Source organism: Zosterops lateralis (assembly GCF_965231275.1).
Source record: "Zosterops lateralis genome assembly, chromosome: 5".
In the NCBI taxonomy this organism is placed as follows: Eukaryota; Metazoa; Chordata; class Aves; order Passeriformes; family Zosteropidae; genus Zosterops; species Zosterops lateralis.
This window is the reverse complement of record NC_139766.1, coordinates 58983656-59001649: the sequence shown is the minus strand read 5'-3', so window position 1 is coordinate 59001649 and position 17994 is coordinate 58983656. Positions and strand designations below refer to the sequence as shown.

Here is a 17994-nt window from a genome sequence, read left to right as displayed (position 1 = left end):
TGTAAATTCTCAGGAAGTATTTAAGGTCAGGCTAGAATGCACTTTGAGCAACCTGACACAGTGAAAGGTGTCCTTGCCCACAGAAGGGGGATTGGACTGGATTGTTCCTGGCTGCATGGAGTTAAGTGTCTTGGAGTAAGCTAAAAAAAAGGAAGAAGTCATACACATTAACCAACTGATTTCCCAACACACCTGTTTGGCAATAGCTTTACTATCCAGCTTGTTGTAAACTTTCCTTATTTTTGCCACTGTAAATGAAGAAACTGACAGTGCATAGAGACCAAAGGAGACCTTCTCTTCTGGTACCAAAGATACTGGCGATGGATTGATTCCTTCAGACTTTGAATCTTTACCTTAAAGACAAAATAGAAGTTCCCTTCATTAATGGCGCTATTTTAATTTGAACAGTAAAACCTTAAGCAACTTACACTGCAGAATAGGTATTAAAAAAAGATTTTGCAAATAGCTGAGATGTGATATTTTCCAGCCTAAGGGCTGTAAACTTCCCTTCTGAAGGAAAACAAAACAATCAAAAGCCAAAAAAAGCATTTAGTAAATCTGCATCTTTGCCTATGACAACTGGCTTTTTACTACAGTTTGCGAGGAAAACTGCCTTGGAATGCTATCAGAGATACAAGATTCAAAGAGAATATATAATATATATTATACCTATCTATATATTATATCTATATATCTTTAGAATTTTGTATCCTTTTTAATTTCACTTTCTACAGATAAACACAGCATACAAAATGAATAATGACAGCCTTAAGCGTTTCTAACTGGTTTAAAACCAAAGTGAGGAATAAAAACACTTCTACCATAGCTCAGTACAAGAATTTGGATTTCTATCATCCTCTTTAACAGCAGCTACTAATCTTCCTATGAACACCAAGCTTTACCCCTCGGCTCCTGCATTCTCTCTCACCTCTACTGCCAGTATGCACACAAAGATTCCAGCACAGTCAGCCCAAGTTACCAGGTGCCACCTGAGCTGCACTTACATGGGACATAAACCGCCTGGAAGCTCCCGACGTAGTTTGGTCCCAGCTCATAAATGGTGCTGACCCCCGGGGCAGGCAGCACTTCCTCCAGGAAGTGTGTGGGGCCCAGGCGCCACACCAGGGAGGAGAGCTGGCGCTGCGCCGGCGGCGTGCCGATGTACGCGTACACCGTGCTCACCACGGGCGGGTTGGCAGAGCCGGAGCCGCTGGGGCTGCTGTGGATGTAGTGAAGCTGTGAGGGAGCAAAACACAAGCAAGTCAGCGAGGGAGCAAGGGTATGGTGACAAGATCAGAAATTATGTCCAGAAATGGCTTTGCAAGCCAGGAGAGGCATCAAATGATTGCTGTGTAACGCAGGGTATTCTGATGCCATACTGAACTAGACAGGGAAGAACATTAAACACAGAAAGGAAATGTGAGGACCAGAAGTGGCTATCAAAAGATGAAGGTGTGTATGGAAGCAGAGGAGGAGAACATGAGAATTCTGTGCCTAAAGAGGCTGTATCTTGATTCTAAAGACATGGTGCTTAAAGCAGTGTTGCCTCTCCTTTCCCACCCTTTGGAAATTACACCATTTCAAGCTAAAGTGCAAACATGATGAACTAAATTCAGCAGAACTTTTCAAACAATTAAATACATTAGTAAGATCCTGGCCAATATATAATGACAATAACAACCTCACAGGCTTTTTTCTATTTACCTTGTAAAAATTCTGTTAGCAGCTATTGAATGTAGACACGCATAGCCAGAGAGATGGACAGATAGCCACTTGTGAATTACAACTGCATAACAACTTACTGTAGTTCTCCTCTTGCAAAAGGAATACTGAGAGGTAAACTTTGAAAGTCAGCATGTTGTTTTACCTACAGCAGTACAGTAACATTAGCTAGTTTAAACCCCACACCAGGTTATCCTTTATCCCTTGAAGTCCACATGTACCAGGTGTCAAATGATGTTTGGATATCTGTTACAGCTTGGGAATATTTTGTACTCAGTGGACAGATCCACAGTGCTTTTCACTGCTCTCTGCAGTTTCTTCCACCTAACAATGAGGTACTGACCTTTGCAAATAAATGTGATGTTTCCTTGTTGTTTTTTTGTTTTGTTGCTTGGGTTGGGGTTTTTTTCAACTCTGTTGGGAGGGTTTGTTTTTGGACAGGGTGGTGCTGGTGGTTTATTTTGGGTTTTTTTTTATTGCACAGAGAGAGAAATCGCTCCAACCAGTAAAAATGAGGTTTGAAATATTTACTTTACCTTAACAGTGTTAACAAGCTGTCCATCGAGGTACAGTGCAGCTGTGCTGTTTTTCAGCATGCCTTTACTCATGACCAGAACTAGGTGATGCCACTGGCCTTCCACAATGAGGTCACCACAGCGGAAACGGGCACAACAGGGAAGAATTTCATAAAATGATGATTCTTCACTGAAGTCATCAACTAAAGGAAAAGCACCAGTCAGTGGGTACCAGCAGAAATATTATAAGAGCTTAAAAATCTCAGGATATATTCAGACTTTTGACAATGGTATTTTACTTCTCACCTTCTCCCATCCCTTTGAAATTTTAGCTGGAATTACTAGTTGGCTCAAGCTTTTACTTTCTCATGCTGTCATGTAAGTCACAGGAAGATCTTTTGTTGTTTTCCTAAAGAAGTTTCTCCAGCAGCAGTCACCAAGAAACAACAGATGCCTCCCTAAACCCAGAGAACTATTTTTCACTTTTCTCAGACTATGGAAAGGATGATACCCACGCTCCTGGACTTTTTATTCCCACTTCTGCCTCACAAAAATGACCCTTACTCTACTTAAAAGCCATCCCAATAGAAAAAAGAAAAATCCCCCAAAACACAGGGAATGTTTCAACAGAAAACATGAACTTTTTAGATCCCTGTTCATTCTTTCATACTGAAGGAAAAGAAACCATTAATCCTCTTACCACAACAGCGGCCTGCACAGGGAGAACACTTCAGAAACAGCACAAGGAAAATGTTAAAAGCAGAACTAACTTGGAACTAACGTTCAGATACAAAAATAATCTCAAGTTCTTTTTCTCAGCCAAACATCTCTGTGCACAATTCTTGTTCTCAAGAAGGGCCCTTAAATCACTCCATTTAGTCTTACAAGAGACTGTCAGCACTGCCAATCCATGTGTTGTGCACAGCAATTCCAATCTCAGTTCTTCAGGTCCCTACCTGCTCAGCACTCAACAGTACACCACCAACTATGATTTACACACAACAGGGGAGCACTTGAGTGAAGCAAAGTCTCCTGGTTCAATTAAAAAACAGCCTTTATACTCAGATACCTTCAGATCTTCTCTGACAAAGCCTTTTCAAACCCAGTCTCTTTCAGGGAGTTTGATTATAGGTGCTCACTAAACTAAACACATATGAACTACAGCTTCAGTGCAGGCTAAAGTAACCAGTGTGAAGATAAACTTGCTTCATGCTCTAAGAAATTGGTCCTCTGAGAAAGAAAGCATTGTCAGTATCTTTGTAATTTAGGAAGTTTAATTTGTATTTCATATTATGGGTTTTCAGCTCTCAAGTTTCAGGTTTTGAACCTGACTTCTACTAAGAGAGACTGCTGCAGTTAATGATGCGAATCTGCTCACAGATTATTCTTTATTTTCATGGTAACAGTCTGCTTAGTGTTTCTGGGAGGTTTTTTAAATACCAACAGTTGTATAAATTCATTATTAGTGCTGCCTACTCAAAAGTAAAGAACAGAAGCAGGAGCAGGTTTTTGACAACCATTTGGGCTGGTCTGGTAAAGAGCTAAGCCTGAAACAGGCAGAAGGCTACCCTACTCCTCTCAGCTCCTCCACAGACTCAGTGTGTAACAGCCTGTCAAAACCAACCACTTTTTGAGGCTCTGGTGGAGGACATGGCTGGAGACAGGACAGCTCATCCTCAAGTCCCTAAATGCACTGATAGCTCTCTCTAGAAAATTTACTGGTATCATCAGCTTCACTTAGATTTTCACTACAGCTCCTGTAATTCCTCACTACAGCTCCTGTAATTCCTCCTTTGGTAACAGATATTGAATGAAGATACAAACTGTTTCTGAAAACTGACCACAGCATTAAAACATGAAGTGAATGACTGACTGCCATCAAAAAACCCTCCAGCACTGAGACTATCCAGACTGAAAAAGCCTTCAACTTATTAGTTTACTATTTCCAAACTTCTTCAAAGCAAAGACAAGTTAAAATCTGCCCCTCAAGTCCTCAGGAGAGGATGTCTAAAATGAATGACACAAGATAAATCAAAGGCAAAACCTTTCAAAATCAATGATGCAACCCTCCTCTGAATATGTAATACCTGGAGTTTTGGCAAAAAATTTTCTTTTATGTACAGACATCGAATTTTCTTTGGAAAGTATAGAAGATCCATAAGTTAACATTTACATTTTGCATTTTTCCATTGCCAAAACCCATCAGGAACTGGTGAAGCAGCAATGGAAATTCCAGCACACCCAATTCTTCTGGATATTGGGTTTAAAATAAACTTGCTGTTGCATCCCTGTGATATTGTCAGCACTGGCTGATGACGTGGTACGACTTCTTACCATAATTCTGGAGCAATTCCTCTTTAGTTGAAACAATCAGTGAGCGGTCTTTTGCCGAGAGGACAATGGCAAGGCAGACGTAATGCTGCTCTGAGGAGTTTGCACGCCGCACTACAGTGAGGAGTCTCACAGGATGGTTATTGGGAGGTGTACTAAAATGTTCAATACAAAACCAGGTTGAGTAGCTTAAACCAGATGGTGGTGGGAAAAATCTTTCACCTAAAAATAAAAAGAAAGCCCATTACATGGCTGCACTAAGTAGTACTTAGGATACCTATGCGATCCTGTTGCTTTTTTCATATCAGCTCATCTTATACCAGTTGTGTTTTCTCAGATGCTGAAGAAGCCTCTGTTGAGGGAATCTCTCTCTACTGCATACATCTGATTCCACTTAATATCCCAGGATGCTCCCACTAATTCTGTCTTGCTGCATTAAGCCTTCACCTTAGTTTTTAGACTTAACAACTTTTTAAAATAAGTGACATGTTCAATTAATCCTACAGCACACCAGGTTCCTTTAGGGTGAATAACCTACAGCAATATGTAAAAGTGATAGTAAACAATTTACATGGGGCTTTTGTGATGGTGTGTGCAATTACACCTGCAATAAATGCAGTCAAGGATTCAGCAGAACAAAGTCACAAGTACAGCATTACCATTCATTCCACATTTCCTATGCTCTACACACTACTACCTCAACTTTTTCCTTAATGCCATCTGGGTCATTATTCATACACTCTGGTTGATTACAATTTAGCCTTCTACTTTAAGCTTTGCATTTTAAAGCAATCACACACTTATATTTTATATTGCTTTTCATTGTCTTGGGGGCAACAGAAACACACACACACAAAAAAAAAAGACACAAGAAGTTCTTGATTGTGAGTGCACAGTGCCCAGCACCATACTATCAGTTCATAGCTAACCAAGAAGTCTAAGAGAATTAAACATCACATACAAAACACTGTTTGTTACTGTGGGAAATATTAAAGGTGAGAAGGTTTTCAGAAAGCTGTGAAAGCAGGCCCCAGAAACAGAAAGAGCAGAAGAATTTAGAATTAGCTGCAACTGCAAAGCTTGAAAGTAGGAAAAGTTACAATAGTACAGCAAGCAAGGACATGAAACAATAGTTTGAGTCTTAGGTTTGGCTGGGATAGATCTTAAGACTCCAGAAAAATATGCTTAGCAAGATAATAGAAAGTTTTAAGCTTAATAATGGAATATTGTTTATTGTTAATACAAAGCATACAAGCAAGTAAGCAAGCACTGTTTGAAGAAGGTGCACATGTGCTTAGTAACTGGCTAGAACAATTGCCTGTAAGCTTTAGCAATATGCTGTTGGCTACGAAGTTTTAAAGATGCCCTGTAACAAAGAAATCTTTGGCCACTATTGCCAAGATGTGAGCTGTTGCCATCTTTCAATTGTCTAAAACCCTGCTACGAGGCTGATGTCGCAGTAAAGGCTTGAGGAAGGTCTCCCAGTGTTCCCGTCCCATTTGTGCAAACCTCCAACACAAATTGATGCCCCTTGAGGCAGGGAATTCCTTTGAAGACTCCCTCAGGGACTGTTTGCCGTCAGTGTTGGAATCCCCAGATAAATAAATTGTACTCTCTTGAAAGAGAGAGTCGCTCCCTCTCACTGTGGGCTTCAAATGGAGTAAGGTGAGAAGGATATCTGGGGAATGTTAGGGTTGGACAATATTCATCTGAAAAGAAATGGGATGTTTTTAACCACCTTGAGACATTTTTACAAGATAAATCCCTTACAGATATCCAGAAAAATGAACTGAAAGACTTGCTGACTTAAGTGAATACAAACTCTAATCTATAAACCCAGAGTATGCTTTGATTTATGATTTCTGGGACCTGGTGAACTGGAAACTGCATAATGCCCTCTCTGTTAAGAGAGATGAGAGATGTTAACTTATTTCCTGTATATTGGGCATTGCTGGCTATCTTTCAACAGATCAAACCAGTGGCCCCTCCTGGGCCCAAGACTGAACCTGTGGGCCCCCCAGGGCCCACACTGACTCTGCAGTTCCCTCTGTGATTCTCCTGGTGTCCCAGAGTGGGCTTCAAATCCCCCGCTCCTCCTCGCCTGATCTCGGTGTTACCAGTCATGCTGGAGCACTCACCAGTCCCAATTCCACTCACAACGGCGCCATCAACGAGCCCTGTAGTGACAGCATTGTTTGTAGGTGCATTGTGGGGAGCCAGGCTTGGCAAGAACAGGCAGCTGTTAAACACAAGATCAGTAACACACTGGAGTTTATGGAAGTCAATGTAAGTGGAGTTCAATACAAACAAAACATGGCTTAGGAAAATATACCATGAGCACATGTGCTTTGTGACTTTACGTAGGAATGGAAAACAGGAATTAATTCTCAAGATTGCTCATTGTGAGTCTAAATTATCTCTAGCACAAAGAGCTTTGGCAGTGTATGTCTTTGGTGTGAAGGTCTGGAGTCATGCCCATGTGGCTCCATAGCTCTAGATGCTCCCTTATGGGCACCTGCACCTTGCAGCAGCCTTTGAGTTGTTCTGAAACGTCTAAAGAGACTCGGTCAGCTAAACAGTCAAAGGATCTGGCAACTGCAGACAATGTTATTCTGTTCATAAGACAGTATGCTCTCACACTAACATCATATTCCACCAATTTAGCTATGCTTGGTCTTTACAAGAGCCACTGATGGCTGTGGACACAACGGAAATCAATATAAGGAGAAAAGTTCTTAATATTTTTTTTTTATTATTTATTACAGAAGCCTTCTGTAATAAAGTTCATTTGCTGAAATTACAAGAAGTCACGGCTGCATTATGTTACTTCTGGACATGTTACCAGCACCCACAAATCTCCTGAAGCAAACACAATGAAAATTCATTTTGCCAGCCTATTTCAAGTTCTTAGGTCCAGACAATTTTCTTTTCTCTTACGAAGGATGTAGAACACAGTTTAGAGTAACATTTGTTTAACTAAAAAAAAAGTCTGTCCCTGACTGTATTGGACATTAAGGCTAGATGGAAAATGGGAGTTACAACCTTGCTTTACAGAGCTGAAAAGAGAATGTAGAGAGCAGCAGAGTCCCCAAGTATTCAGGTTTTTCTAATCAATTTTTATAACTAATAAGACCAAACATTTTCCTTTAGCACATGTTGAGAATGGTGTCATGTTTTCATCTTCTGAATAGTTAAAATTGTATTACATGATCCTCATAAAGTGCCTCACTCAGCAGGAGTTTAATTAGAGAGAGAAAAACAAGTAAGTGGTGCTAAAAGAAAAAAATGAGCTAAGCATGATATCCAGGCTATGCCTCCAGTTAGTAATACTGTTTTTTTTCAGTTATTTGAACTCATCATAGCTGCCTCATCTGCTATATTTGTATTTCTGATTTGCCCACTTTCACATATTCATGTTCTTCAGCAATTTTAAGTGGGTCTCAGAATACCTGTGCCATCCATATGTCATACATAAATCCCAGCAACCCTTCAAGGGCATGTTTGCATTCCTCTGTTTTAAAAGGGATGTGAAGCCCAGAACTGAGAGGGTCCTATCAATGATACATACTTACTTTTTTTCACTTTCACACATGACCAGCAAGCATTTCTTATCAAGGTATTAATGAATGAGAAAGTGGAAATTTATGTGACTTTCTTCTTTTCTTCTCTTTAAAGAGTTCATTTGTTCCTTACTTGCAAACAGTCTATTGAAAATTGCAAGCATTCCTTTGGAGAACAAGGAAGCAAGCGAGCACCGCACTGTGCCCCACGCTACCCGAGAGCGCGGCAGGACCTTACCCGAACCCTTCCAGAGATGTGTCAAACTCGATGAACGCTGGCGTCACCGATGATCCGTGAAGCCTGATATCATGTGGGGTTGTCATGGAGACCAAACACTTGACTCTGGTCAGGGGCACTGTGCTCCCTTCTGCTGGCTTGAGCAGGCTCTTGCTGATCCGATAGTGGCTGTCCTCGTGCACGCCGAAGACGCTGTCAGGACCCAGACCTTCCATGGAGGTCACCATGCTATCTACAAGAGATGCCAAGAAACAACACAGCATTGCAAAAGTTTTCAGGCTGTTTATTTAGACCTTTCAAGTCCAGTGGAATAGCTGGATTGTCAGTCATTGTCCGCTAGTTCACCCTCTCAAAAGATAATGAACTGGGCAGCATTGCTTTGATCATAAAAATGCTTGACCAAGGCAGAAAGATGAGCACCTTGTGCAACACACCAAGGAACATTTGTGGTCAAGCCAAGAGGCCCTCCCATTAACTAATGTCAGCACAGTGCCCTTTTTGCAGAGGCTCCTCTTGAGGTGCATTCCTGCTACCTGACCTAACAGGCAGGGAAAATTCTGCTTTGTGCTTTTCAGATAAAGTAACTCTGAGCTAGAAGTCTCACAGCTCTTAGTAAGCAGAACAGCTCAGTAAACTTAGCTTAGGCAATTTAACGTAACTTGTGGTATTCGGAAGGTAGCTTTGCATTCCCTTTCCTAGGCTAAAAACTTCCTAGTCTCACATTTTCATTGTTTATTTCTCCCAGTGATAATACCCTAATGCAATTATATATATATATAAATAAACAAGGCACTGGCTAAGAGATAAATTGAATCTCTTTTTCTCTCTTCTTTTAAAATTTACAGAACATGATAATATAACATGAATTAATTTATTTTGTTTATTTCATGATTTAATGCTTAATCAGTATCATCTAAGATGCTTTCTAGTTTCTTTTAAATAATTCAAAAATTTCAACTAAGGTATTTTTAACCATATGTTACAGCCAGCCATACGATGGCCAAGCTGACACGCAGAAAAATAAACATCTCATGCTTTGGAAACTTTTCAACCATTCCTTTGTATTATAATTTACTGAGACTCTTCTATACTACATGAATAGCCATTCCCAAGCTCTACAACTCATGGATAATAATAGAAGATTGAGCAGTTATTTTATCTGACACCTCACAAAGGTGTTTATCTGAACCCATGAGAGATACCACACAGATATAATGATTTCTGATGTGGACACAAAAGTAGCTGAGAAACAATAATTTTAAATAACCACAAATGCAAGACTTACTCAAGACTTAAAAATGAACTACTACCATATTTAACAGTTACAGTTCCTAAAATAAAAACCTATAATTACCTTGCTGTATATATATTCAATATAAGTATTACATTCCCTCTGGTTTAGAACTTTTCCAGTCCAACAGTTCTGATGATTTCACATTCATACAAAGCTGGGGTAAAATTAAGTTTTTATGGATGCTATTCTAAAAATTTTAAATAGGTATGCAATTGGGGGACATAAATGAAACATTCTTTATGCACATTTTTAGCAGTTCAGCACTTACTTCTCATTTCTGGTTCAAAACTCAGTGAGCTGGGTTTGTGCACTCGGTATTGCTTCAACAGCTTTTTATCCCAGGCTCCACAATTCAAAGGATTTCCCAAACGTAAAAATTCCCTAAGAAAGAGAATAAAAAAATTTGGAAGTAATTTTCTCTATTTATTTGCCTATAGTGGCACCAAATCTAATAGCACTTTTAAAAAAGACAGTAATTGCTTGCTGTAATAAGCATAACTTTTAACTAAGAAAACAAACTACAGCATAATTATGATCTATAATGTATTTGATTCATTCAAAACTATTTAATTTTGGAACACACGCTCTCAAAAGTTGACACAATTTTAAACAATTAAGCAATTTTTATAAAGTAATCTATCATAAAATAAAGCAATTTTGATTATTCCCCTCTCTTCATTCAAAATCTTGGCAGGAAGCTGCTGCAGGAGAACATCAGAACATTTGATGATGTGTGTTCAGCAAGCTGAACTCTTCTGGAGAGGCGGCATCTAGACTAAAATAAGTGACCTCAGCTTTGTTTTACTATTTGGTTGGGGGAATCATTTCACAGCTACCCGCACCTGTATCTCTAGATAACTCTGGTATCTCTCTATAGAGCTACCCAGGCTATCAGTGTCTACGCTCAGGGAAGCTTAAGTCCCTGTAATGTGACCACCAGCAAGAGGGCTCCTTGCAGAATCCCTTCTGACACAGCTACATGTCACTGAAGGGGACTGAGTAGCTGTCCTGGCTGCAGGTCAGTCAGCCAGTGATCCATAGGAGATAATTCAATTAAATTCTCTCTTACAGCTGAGAGCACAGAATCCCAGGACAGTTTGGGTTGGGAGGGACCTTTAAAGGTCATTTGGTCTAAGCCCTCTGCTGTGGGCTGGTACAGCTTTCACTTACACTAAGTTGTTCAAAGTCCTGTCTAACCTAACCTTGAACACCTGCAATGATGGGGCATCCGCAGCTTCTCTGGACAATCTCTGCCAGTATCTCGTCTCCTTCACTGTAAAAAATGTCTACCTCACATCTAATTTAAATCCAGCCTCTTGAAGTTTACAACCTGTGGCACTGGTCCTGTCATTACTGGGCCTGGTAAAAAGTCTGTCTCTGTCAAGAGACAATCTGTTTGATGAGAAATAAAACGGCATGTTGTGCTATCACTACCACGTCAGGTCACTAAGGCTCTCTACCACTGCCAGCCATCCACAGCAAGCCAGGGACAGTGCAGGCTGCAGGGCTCAGATCAACTGAGCTTCAGGGCTATCCTGACCTCAACACCATGGGCTGCAGAGCCTGGGAAGCCAGCCTTTCAAACATTCTTTGGAGTGGTGGATGTAAGGAGTGGTCCTCATCTGCCAGAGCAGCACTGCATCTTTGCAGAAGTCGTGCGTGGAGCCCAGCTTCACACATGACTTGCTGGTTTCTCTCTGTATGCACCAGAGATTGCAGGATGTTGGCCACTGCCAGCTGGAGATCCAGTGCATGCTGAAAAAGAGAACAGCACAGGGCTTGAGAAAGTGCAAACTGAGGAGGAAAGTAGAAGCAAGGCTTTATACATAATAATAGAAAAGAAACTACCATAAGCAATAAATACAGAAAATTAACTATATTTAAATATACGTGCATGCACTTGTGTGTTTTTGGGGCGTTTGTGTGCACATGTCTGTGTGAAGAAACACTCTGTACAAAAAAGGGTAATGAGTTAGACAAAGGATTACCAGAACTATGGTCAAGAAAAATAGTTCAGATAGGAATGGTTAAACCAAGCTCTACTCTTCACCAGCAAAGAGAGCCAGCTTAGAGAGAACTAGGAACTTTTATTTTTGTGACTATTAAGCTATTCCTAGTAACTTAACATAGATACAATCATTTAGGTTGGAAAAGACCTTTATGATCACCAAGTTGCACTCTTATCCCAGCATGGCCTAGCCCAACACTAAACCACGTCCCTAAGTGTCCTATCTACATGTCCTTTAAAGACTTCCAGACCTGGTGACTCAAACAGTGCCCTGGGGAGCCCATTCAAGCGCTCAACAACACTTTTGGTGAAGATGTTTTTCCTAATATCCAACCTCAGCTTCTCCTGGCACAAGTTGATTTCCTCTCACTCTATCACTTGTTTGACTTGTTGAGACTGCCCCTCCCCTTGCTACAACCTCCTTCCAGGTAGTTTTAGAGAGGAATAAGGAACCTCCTTGAGCTTCCTTTTCTCCAGGCTGAACATCCCCAGCTCCCCCAGTTTCTCCTCAGAGGACTTGTGCTCCAGACCCTTCCTCAGCTCCTCTGCCATTCCCTGGACACACTCCATCACCTCAATGTCTTTCTTGTAGTGAAGGGCCAACAACTGAACATGGAACTTGTGGTGCAGCCTCAGCAATACTGAGTACAGAGGGACAACCACTGCCCTGATCCTTCTGGCCACACCATTGCTGCTCCAGGCCAGGATGTCACTGGCCTTCTTGGCTACCTGGGCACAGCTGGCTCATACTGTAGACCAGCATCCCCAGGTCTTTTCCAGCCACTCTTTCCCCAGCCTGTGGCACTGCCTGGGGACGTTGTGATGCAAGAGCAGGGCTCAGCATTTGGCTTTGTTGAACCTTACACAGTTGCCCCCAGCCCATCAATCCAGCCTGCCCACATGCCCCTGCAGAGCCTTCCTACCCTCCAATAGATCAACACTCTGGCTGAACTTGGTGCCATCCACAAACTGACTGAGGGCGTACTTGATTCCCTCGTCCAGATCAATACAGATACTAAACAGAACTGGCCCAGTTCTGAGCCCTGGGGAACACCACTGACGACCATCTGCCAGATGGATGTAACTCCATTCATCACCAGTCTGGGCCCACCCATCCAGCCAGTTTTTAACCTAGCCAAGAGTCATCCACTCAAGCCATGAGCAGCCAGTTTCTCCAAGAGAATGCAGTGGGAAACGGCGTGAAAAGCTTTACTAATGTCCAGGTAAACAACATCCACAGCCTCATCAACCAAGAGAGTCACCTTGTCACAGGAGACCAGGTTAGTTAAGCAGGACCTGCCTTTCATAAAGACATGCTGTCTGAGCCTGATTTCACAACAGCCATGCTGTGCTGCAGCATGGGATGTGTAATGATCTGCTCTCCATAGCCTTCACCAGCACTGGGGTCAGATTGAGGGGCCTGTGGTTGCCCTCATCTTCCTGGCCAGTCTTGCAGATGGGCATCACAATGACTAATCTCCAGCCAGCTGTAATCTTCCTGATTAGCCAGGACTGCTGGTAAATGACGGAAAGTAACTCAGTGAGCACTTCCACCGGCTCCCTCAGCAACCTTGGGCAGATCCCATCAGCCCCATAGATTTGTCAGTGTTTAAGTGGTGTATCAGGTTACTAACTAAGTTACTAACTTCCTCTTGGATTATACAGGCTTCATTCTGCTCCCCACCATCACCGATAACCTCTACAAGACTGAAAACATATGCAACGTAATTGCCAAATTTATGTCACGAAGACAGAAAGTTACCGCACTTGTCACCAGTAGAAACCAAGAAAGAGGAATCTAGTAACTCTTGCAAGCTTTCGTAACTTTTTAAAAAAATATAACGTATTCTTCAGTGAAGACGTCTCAAACAAAAAATACATAAGCAACCTCCAAAAATGTCCAACAAATCCTTCACATACAAAGTACCAGCAGACATTTTGGGTTGGGAATTGTACAAAGCAGTTAGTACAACTTTGAAACTAAATATTCCAGCTACTTCCAACAGTGTGTATAGCCTGAGCTATGATGTTCAGTGCTGTGTCCTCCTCACACTATGCATTAATACCTGAATTATGACATGCATTAATACCTGAATACCTAAACATGAATTAATCATAGTGCTTGGAAACTTATCTGATAACCACTTCAGACCTTTCTTTAAACTTACATTACTATCAAGAGTTTAAAAGGGATAAAGAAAAGAAAGTCTATGAAATAAAGCAATTCCTGTCAGACCACTATGCCACCAGTTATTCAACTCAACCTGTGAAATATATTAGTTTTTCAGCACAAAATGAGAGGACATCATCAGCTTTCTTATTTCCCACAGCCATCCTTTTCCCCAGCCACTCTCAAGCTTCAGACTGCACATTTGTTTCCCCTACCTCTGGGTGTGTAGCTGATCCAACAGAGGCCAGAAGATCCAGCATTGCAAGCATAGCACCAGGGTGAATAATGACTGCATCAGAGCTTTGTATGGACGTGGGTCCTGTTTGGAGTTTCACATCAGCTATGTTCTTCTGAGGGCAAACAGGAGGTGTTGAAACAGAATGATATGCGTGCCTGCAGGACAGAAAACATCCCATGGTTACAACACCCAGCTATTATGAGCTCTGCATTTTTCAAACAGCTGTAGAATTGTACTGACCTATAGATGTTACTCCCTTTTCCTTTCTCTTCCCTCAGACAGAACAAGTGTTTCCCTTCTCAAACCTGTTGGGCATGTTTCCCTAAAGATAGCCTGGAGAGGTTTCAGTTTCTCAACTATTCTTGAACTTGGAAGTGTCTTCCCCAGGTGCTACATGGTTTGAAGAACTTAAGAGTTTGTTTTTATTGCCTCCTTTTTGTTATTCTAGCTGCAGTGGCAGCACACAACAACTGCAGTGAGCAACCTACCACTGCTCCCATTCTCTGGATATGTGTCTCCCCATTTGCTTTGCATTAACAATTGATTATGAAATGTGCTGTCACAAAACTCTCAGCAATCTCTAATCAGCCTAGGGGAATAGAAGGGTGATATCTGTGTTTATTTGTGCCAGCAATCTGTATGTTCTTAGTCCTTCCATGACTGCTATGGCAATTTGATTTTACATTATGAGGCTTTAGTCTGATCTAGGGAAAAGAGGATTTGACACACTGACTTAGAAGCAATCACTTGTCCTGAGAAATGCAGACATGTTCTTCATTGAAACTCTTGGAGATAGCAGCTTGATGCCGCTCTTCTTTCAGCAAGGGTTTCAACACACAAATAGCAGGAGCAGCTTACTGAACATATGTTTTCAAGATGGTGCTTTAGAAGCTAAAGTGAGATCAAAAGACTCATGCTCATCAGAAAAAAAGAAAACCAAAACACACAAGAAACCCCCACAAGAAAAAAAAACCCACAAACCCAGAAAAACCCCAACCCAAATCACCCATAGCCCATAGTGTTTATCATATACGCCTATTTGTTAGAAGAAACAGACAAACTCTGTGTAAGAATTGCTTTTGATGATCACATATTGCCTTTTGTTTTACAACTGAATACAGCAAAACATAAAGGGTTTCTTATTATCAAATCAATTGAAAGAGGTATTTCCTCTCTTCTGTTCTCATGACAGAAATTTACTCAAACCCTGACCCTAACACAAGACTTAGGGACTCACTGTGCCTCACCCTTTAGACACTTCCAACAAGGCAATCTCTTTCTCCTGGGAAAAACAGGACATAGATGGGAGTTGAGGAAGACTGCAAACGCAATTCTGCCCTAAACGCAATTGCCACCAAGCCCAATCCCCTAGCAAGAAACACATCTGTGGGGAAGGCCGAGACATTGGATTATTCAGCCTAAGACAGGACAACAGGAAGCACAGCACAATCTTCTCGTGCTGGCTGGAAAATGGGTTCAATAAATAATGTTCCAATAAAAAGGTTCCTACTGAAAAGCTTTATGGCAGATCAGCAAAAACTTGGCACCTGAACAACGCAAGAGTACTGTTCTAAAGAGAGTTTTTAAGAAAAATTAGATTACTGATGCTTTACTCATTCAGCTAATGCTTACAGGAAACAGAAAATAATACAGCAATTCTACTGAAGCCAAACTCGAAAAAAAGATCTCCCTAAACAAATTTTTCTAGTGTTTTTTACAAACCCTTAAGCCATTAATTTTCTAAACTTCTCTGTCAGCCGCACCACTTATGGAAACAAGTAGCAGGTAAGGAAGGCTTCATTGTTCCTTTTAAAAATAAATAGAATTAAGAACAGTGTAACAACTGGTAATACTATCACAGAGAGATGTTATCTCAAGCCTCAGCCCTGAGTTACTGCAGAAATTGGAACACAAGCAATTGTTTCTCATGCAGCCTAAAAGCACCGCTCTTCATCTGAAGGAGAAAACTGTAAACTCTTTCCAATGTCACCTTGAGCATCTCAATGCAAGTTTTACAAGATGCAATTAAAAAACCTAAATATCCATTTATATTTAAGAATTCTCTTCAGGCAAGTGAAACACCATTCCTTAAGACATTCTGCCCACTTTAAGTACAAATTTTACTTTAAAGCACACTGGTCTGCACTATCATGTTCACCTTGTTAGGTAAATTGTGAGTTTATAACATGGTAGTACATTGAGAGCATAGTGAAAACATTGCTCAGTGTGAGTCACAAATATGATCCTGGTATCAAACCACCTCGACTGCAACGTTCCATACAACTGAAAAGGCAATACAGTCCAGACTAGGCTTCCTGTTAGCAGTCCAAGGAAAAATCATCTTCTTAAAGCATGTATTATTGAAAGTTTTACATATAGTTTTAAAATACCTTCTATTTTTAGTTTTTCCATATAAGGAGTATTTGTATCAATCCAACAGGGAAACAAACCACTTTGCAAAGATATCTCTACACAGAAAAAATAAAACGGATCTTACAAAATCCTTCCAAAATATTAATTAAATGTTATAGTTCTATAGGTCAGGGTAGAACTTGCAATCAATTAATTTAGCCATGCTTCTACATTCTTATATGACTCCTTTAAGGAAGAAGAAAAGCAGCAGGTAATGGTAAAAGGCAATGGACACAATATGACATGCATCTATACATCTAATCTGTCCAATTTAATAAAAATATAATTGAGGAAAAATTAATTAATATAAGTTTAGTTATATAATTAGCTACAATTCTTGATGAAAATTACACCACCATTTTGATCTGGAAAGAAATAAGTTAGATTTACTGCAGAAAAATCCTCTGCATATTGTTCCCCAGGAGTGATCAGCGTCCAAAAACTTTTTAAAAACAATGACTAAAAATACTGTAAAGTCAAAGCTACATTCTATTCTCTACTTTACCCTGTCAGGATCAAAATATCCTTAAATTAAAAAAAAAAAGAAAAAAAAGAAAAAAAGAAAAAAAAAGGCTTATTTCTGCCAAAATTTACAAGAGTCAAAGACTTGAAAAATCTGTAGTTCTTGATTCAAATTACACAGGTGTGGCAGAACAATGCACTCCAGGTAACAGGGAGGACAGCCATGTACTGCCATCCCACAGTTGTGCTGCAGGAGTCCCACCCACTCTGCTTCCATAAAGGAAACCACTTGGAGGGCAGCACTCTGCAGGGAAATACAGCTTTGAGAAGTGACAGACATGTCTGAGAGAGAATATTAGCATATCAGTGCATCCAAAACTGTTCTAGACTCTGTGAGAAACCAGAAATGTGCTATTTTTGTTTATTAGAATTATTTGTGTGCACAGTGTCTGCTTGCTCTTTTAGCCAAACAACAGAGAGCTCTCTCTCAGGCATTTGTCTTACAAGTCAAAAGGCAGAAAACCAGGCCACAACAATAAGGGAGATCCCAGTGATGCAAAGCAGAGGAGACAGAAAACAATAAGAGAAGAGCAAACACTTCTCTGGGAAGAGTCAACTTCGACAGAATCTGACCGTATCTGACATTTAGGAGGAGAAAAAATAGTATTGGACTACAAACCCCAAGCTGCTTATTTTTGAAAGCAGAAAGATCACAGCTACTGGCACTGAATTCACGAGGAATGACAAACATGATGCTGTGAGAAAGCAGACAGCTGTTCAAACAGACTTTTTGGAAAGCCTAATTCTATTTTTTTTACTTAAAATATGCTTTTCAGAAAGGATCTGAAAGTCACCCAGGCAAGCATGATCATTCTTTCTGTCCACTTTTACTTTGAGTCTTACACAACTTGTTACAACCCAAAGGCCGTTTTTGTTTGTGAAAATCCATTTCAAAGGCACTTAACCCCATCAAGTACCTACATTACTGTAGTGGAGCTTACCTGAATTGCTGAAAGCACTCCACAGGGATAATGACTTTTTAAA

The 17994-nt window shown here is 40.7% G+C and overlaps 1 protein-coding gene across 5 annotated transcripts in view; it reads right to left on the bottom strand.

Annotated features, from left to right (window-relative positions):
- The window catches only part of WDFY3 (WD repeat and FYVE domain containing 3), a 154898-nt gene that overhangs the window by 52337 nt on the left and 84567 nt on the right, over positions 1–17994 (bottom strand). For all 5 annotated transcript variants that reach the window (XM_083861005.1, XM_083861006.1, XM_083861007.1 and 2 more), the window contains 9 exons: positions 14054–14231; positions 11201–11415; positions 9929–10041; positions 8367–8598; positions 6707–6807; positions 4572–4790; positions 2259–2440; positions 1005–1236; positions 193–353 (listed from right to left, as the gene is read on the bottom strand). In XM_083861005.1, coding sequence (XP_083717131.1) covers positions 193–353; positions 1005–1236; positions 2259–2440; positions 4572–4790; positions 6707–6807; positions 8367–8598; positions 9929–10041; positions 11201–11415; positions 14054–14231 — 1633 coding nt within the window. The remainder of the gene's footprint in view (positions 1–192; positions 354–1004; positions 1237–2258; positions 2441–4571; positions 4791–6706; positions 6808–8366; positions 8599–9928; positions 10042–11200; positions 11416–14053; positions 14232–17994) is intronic.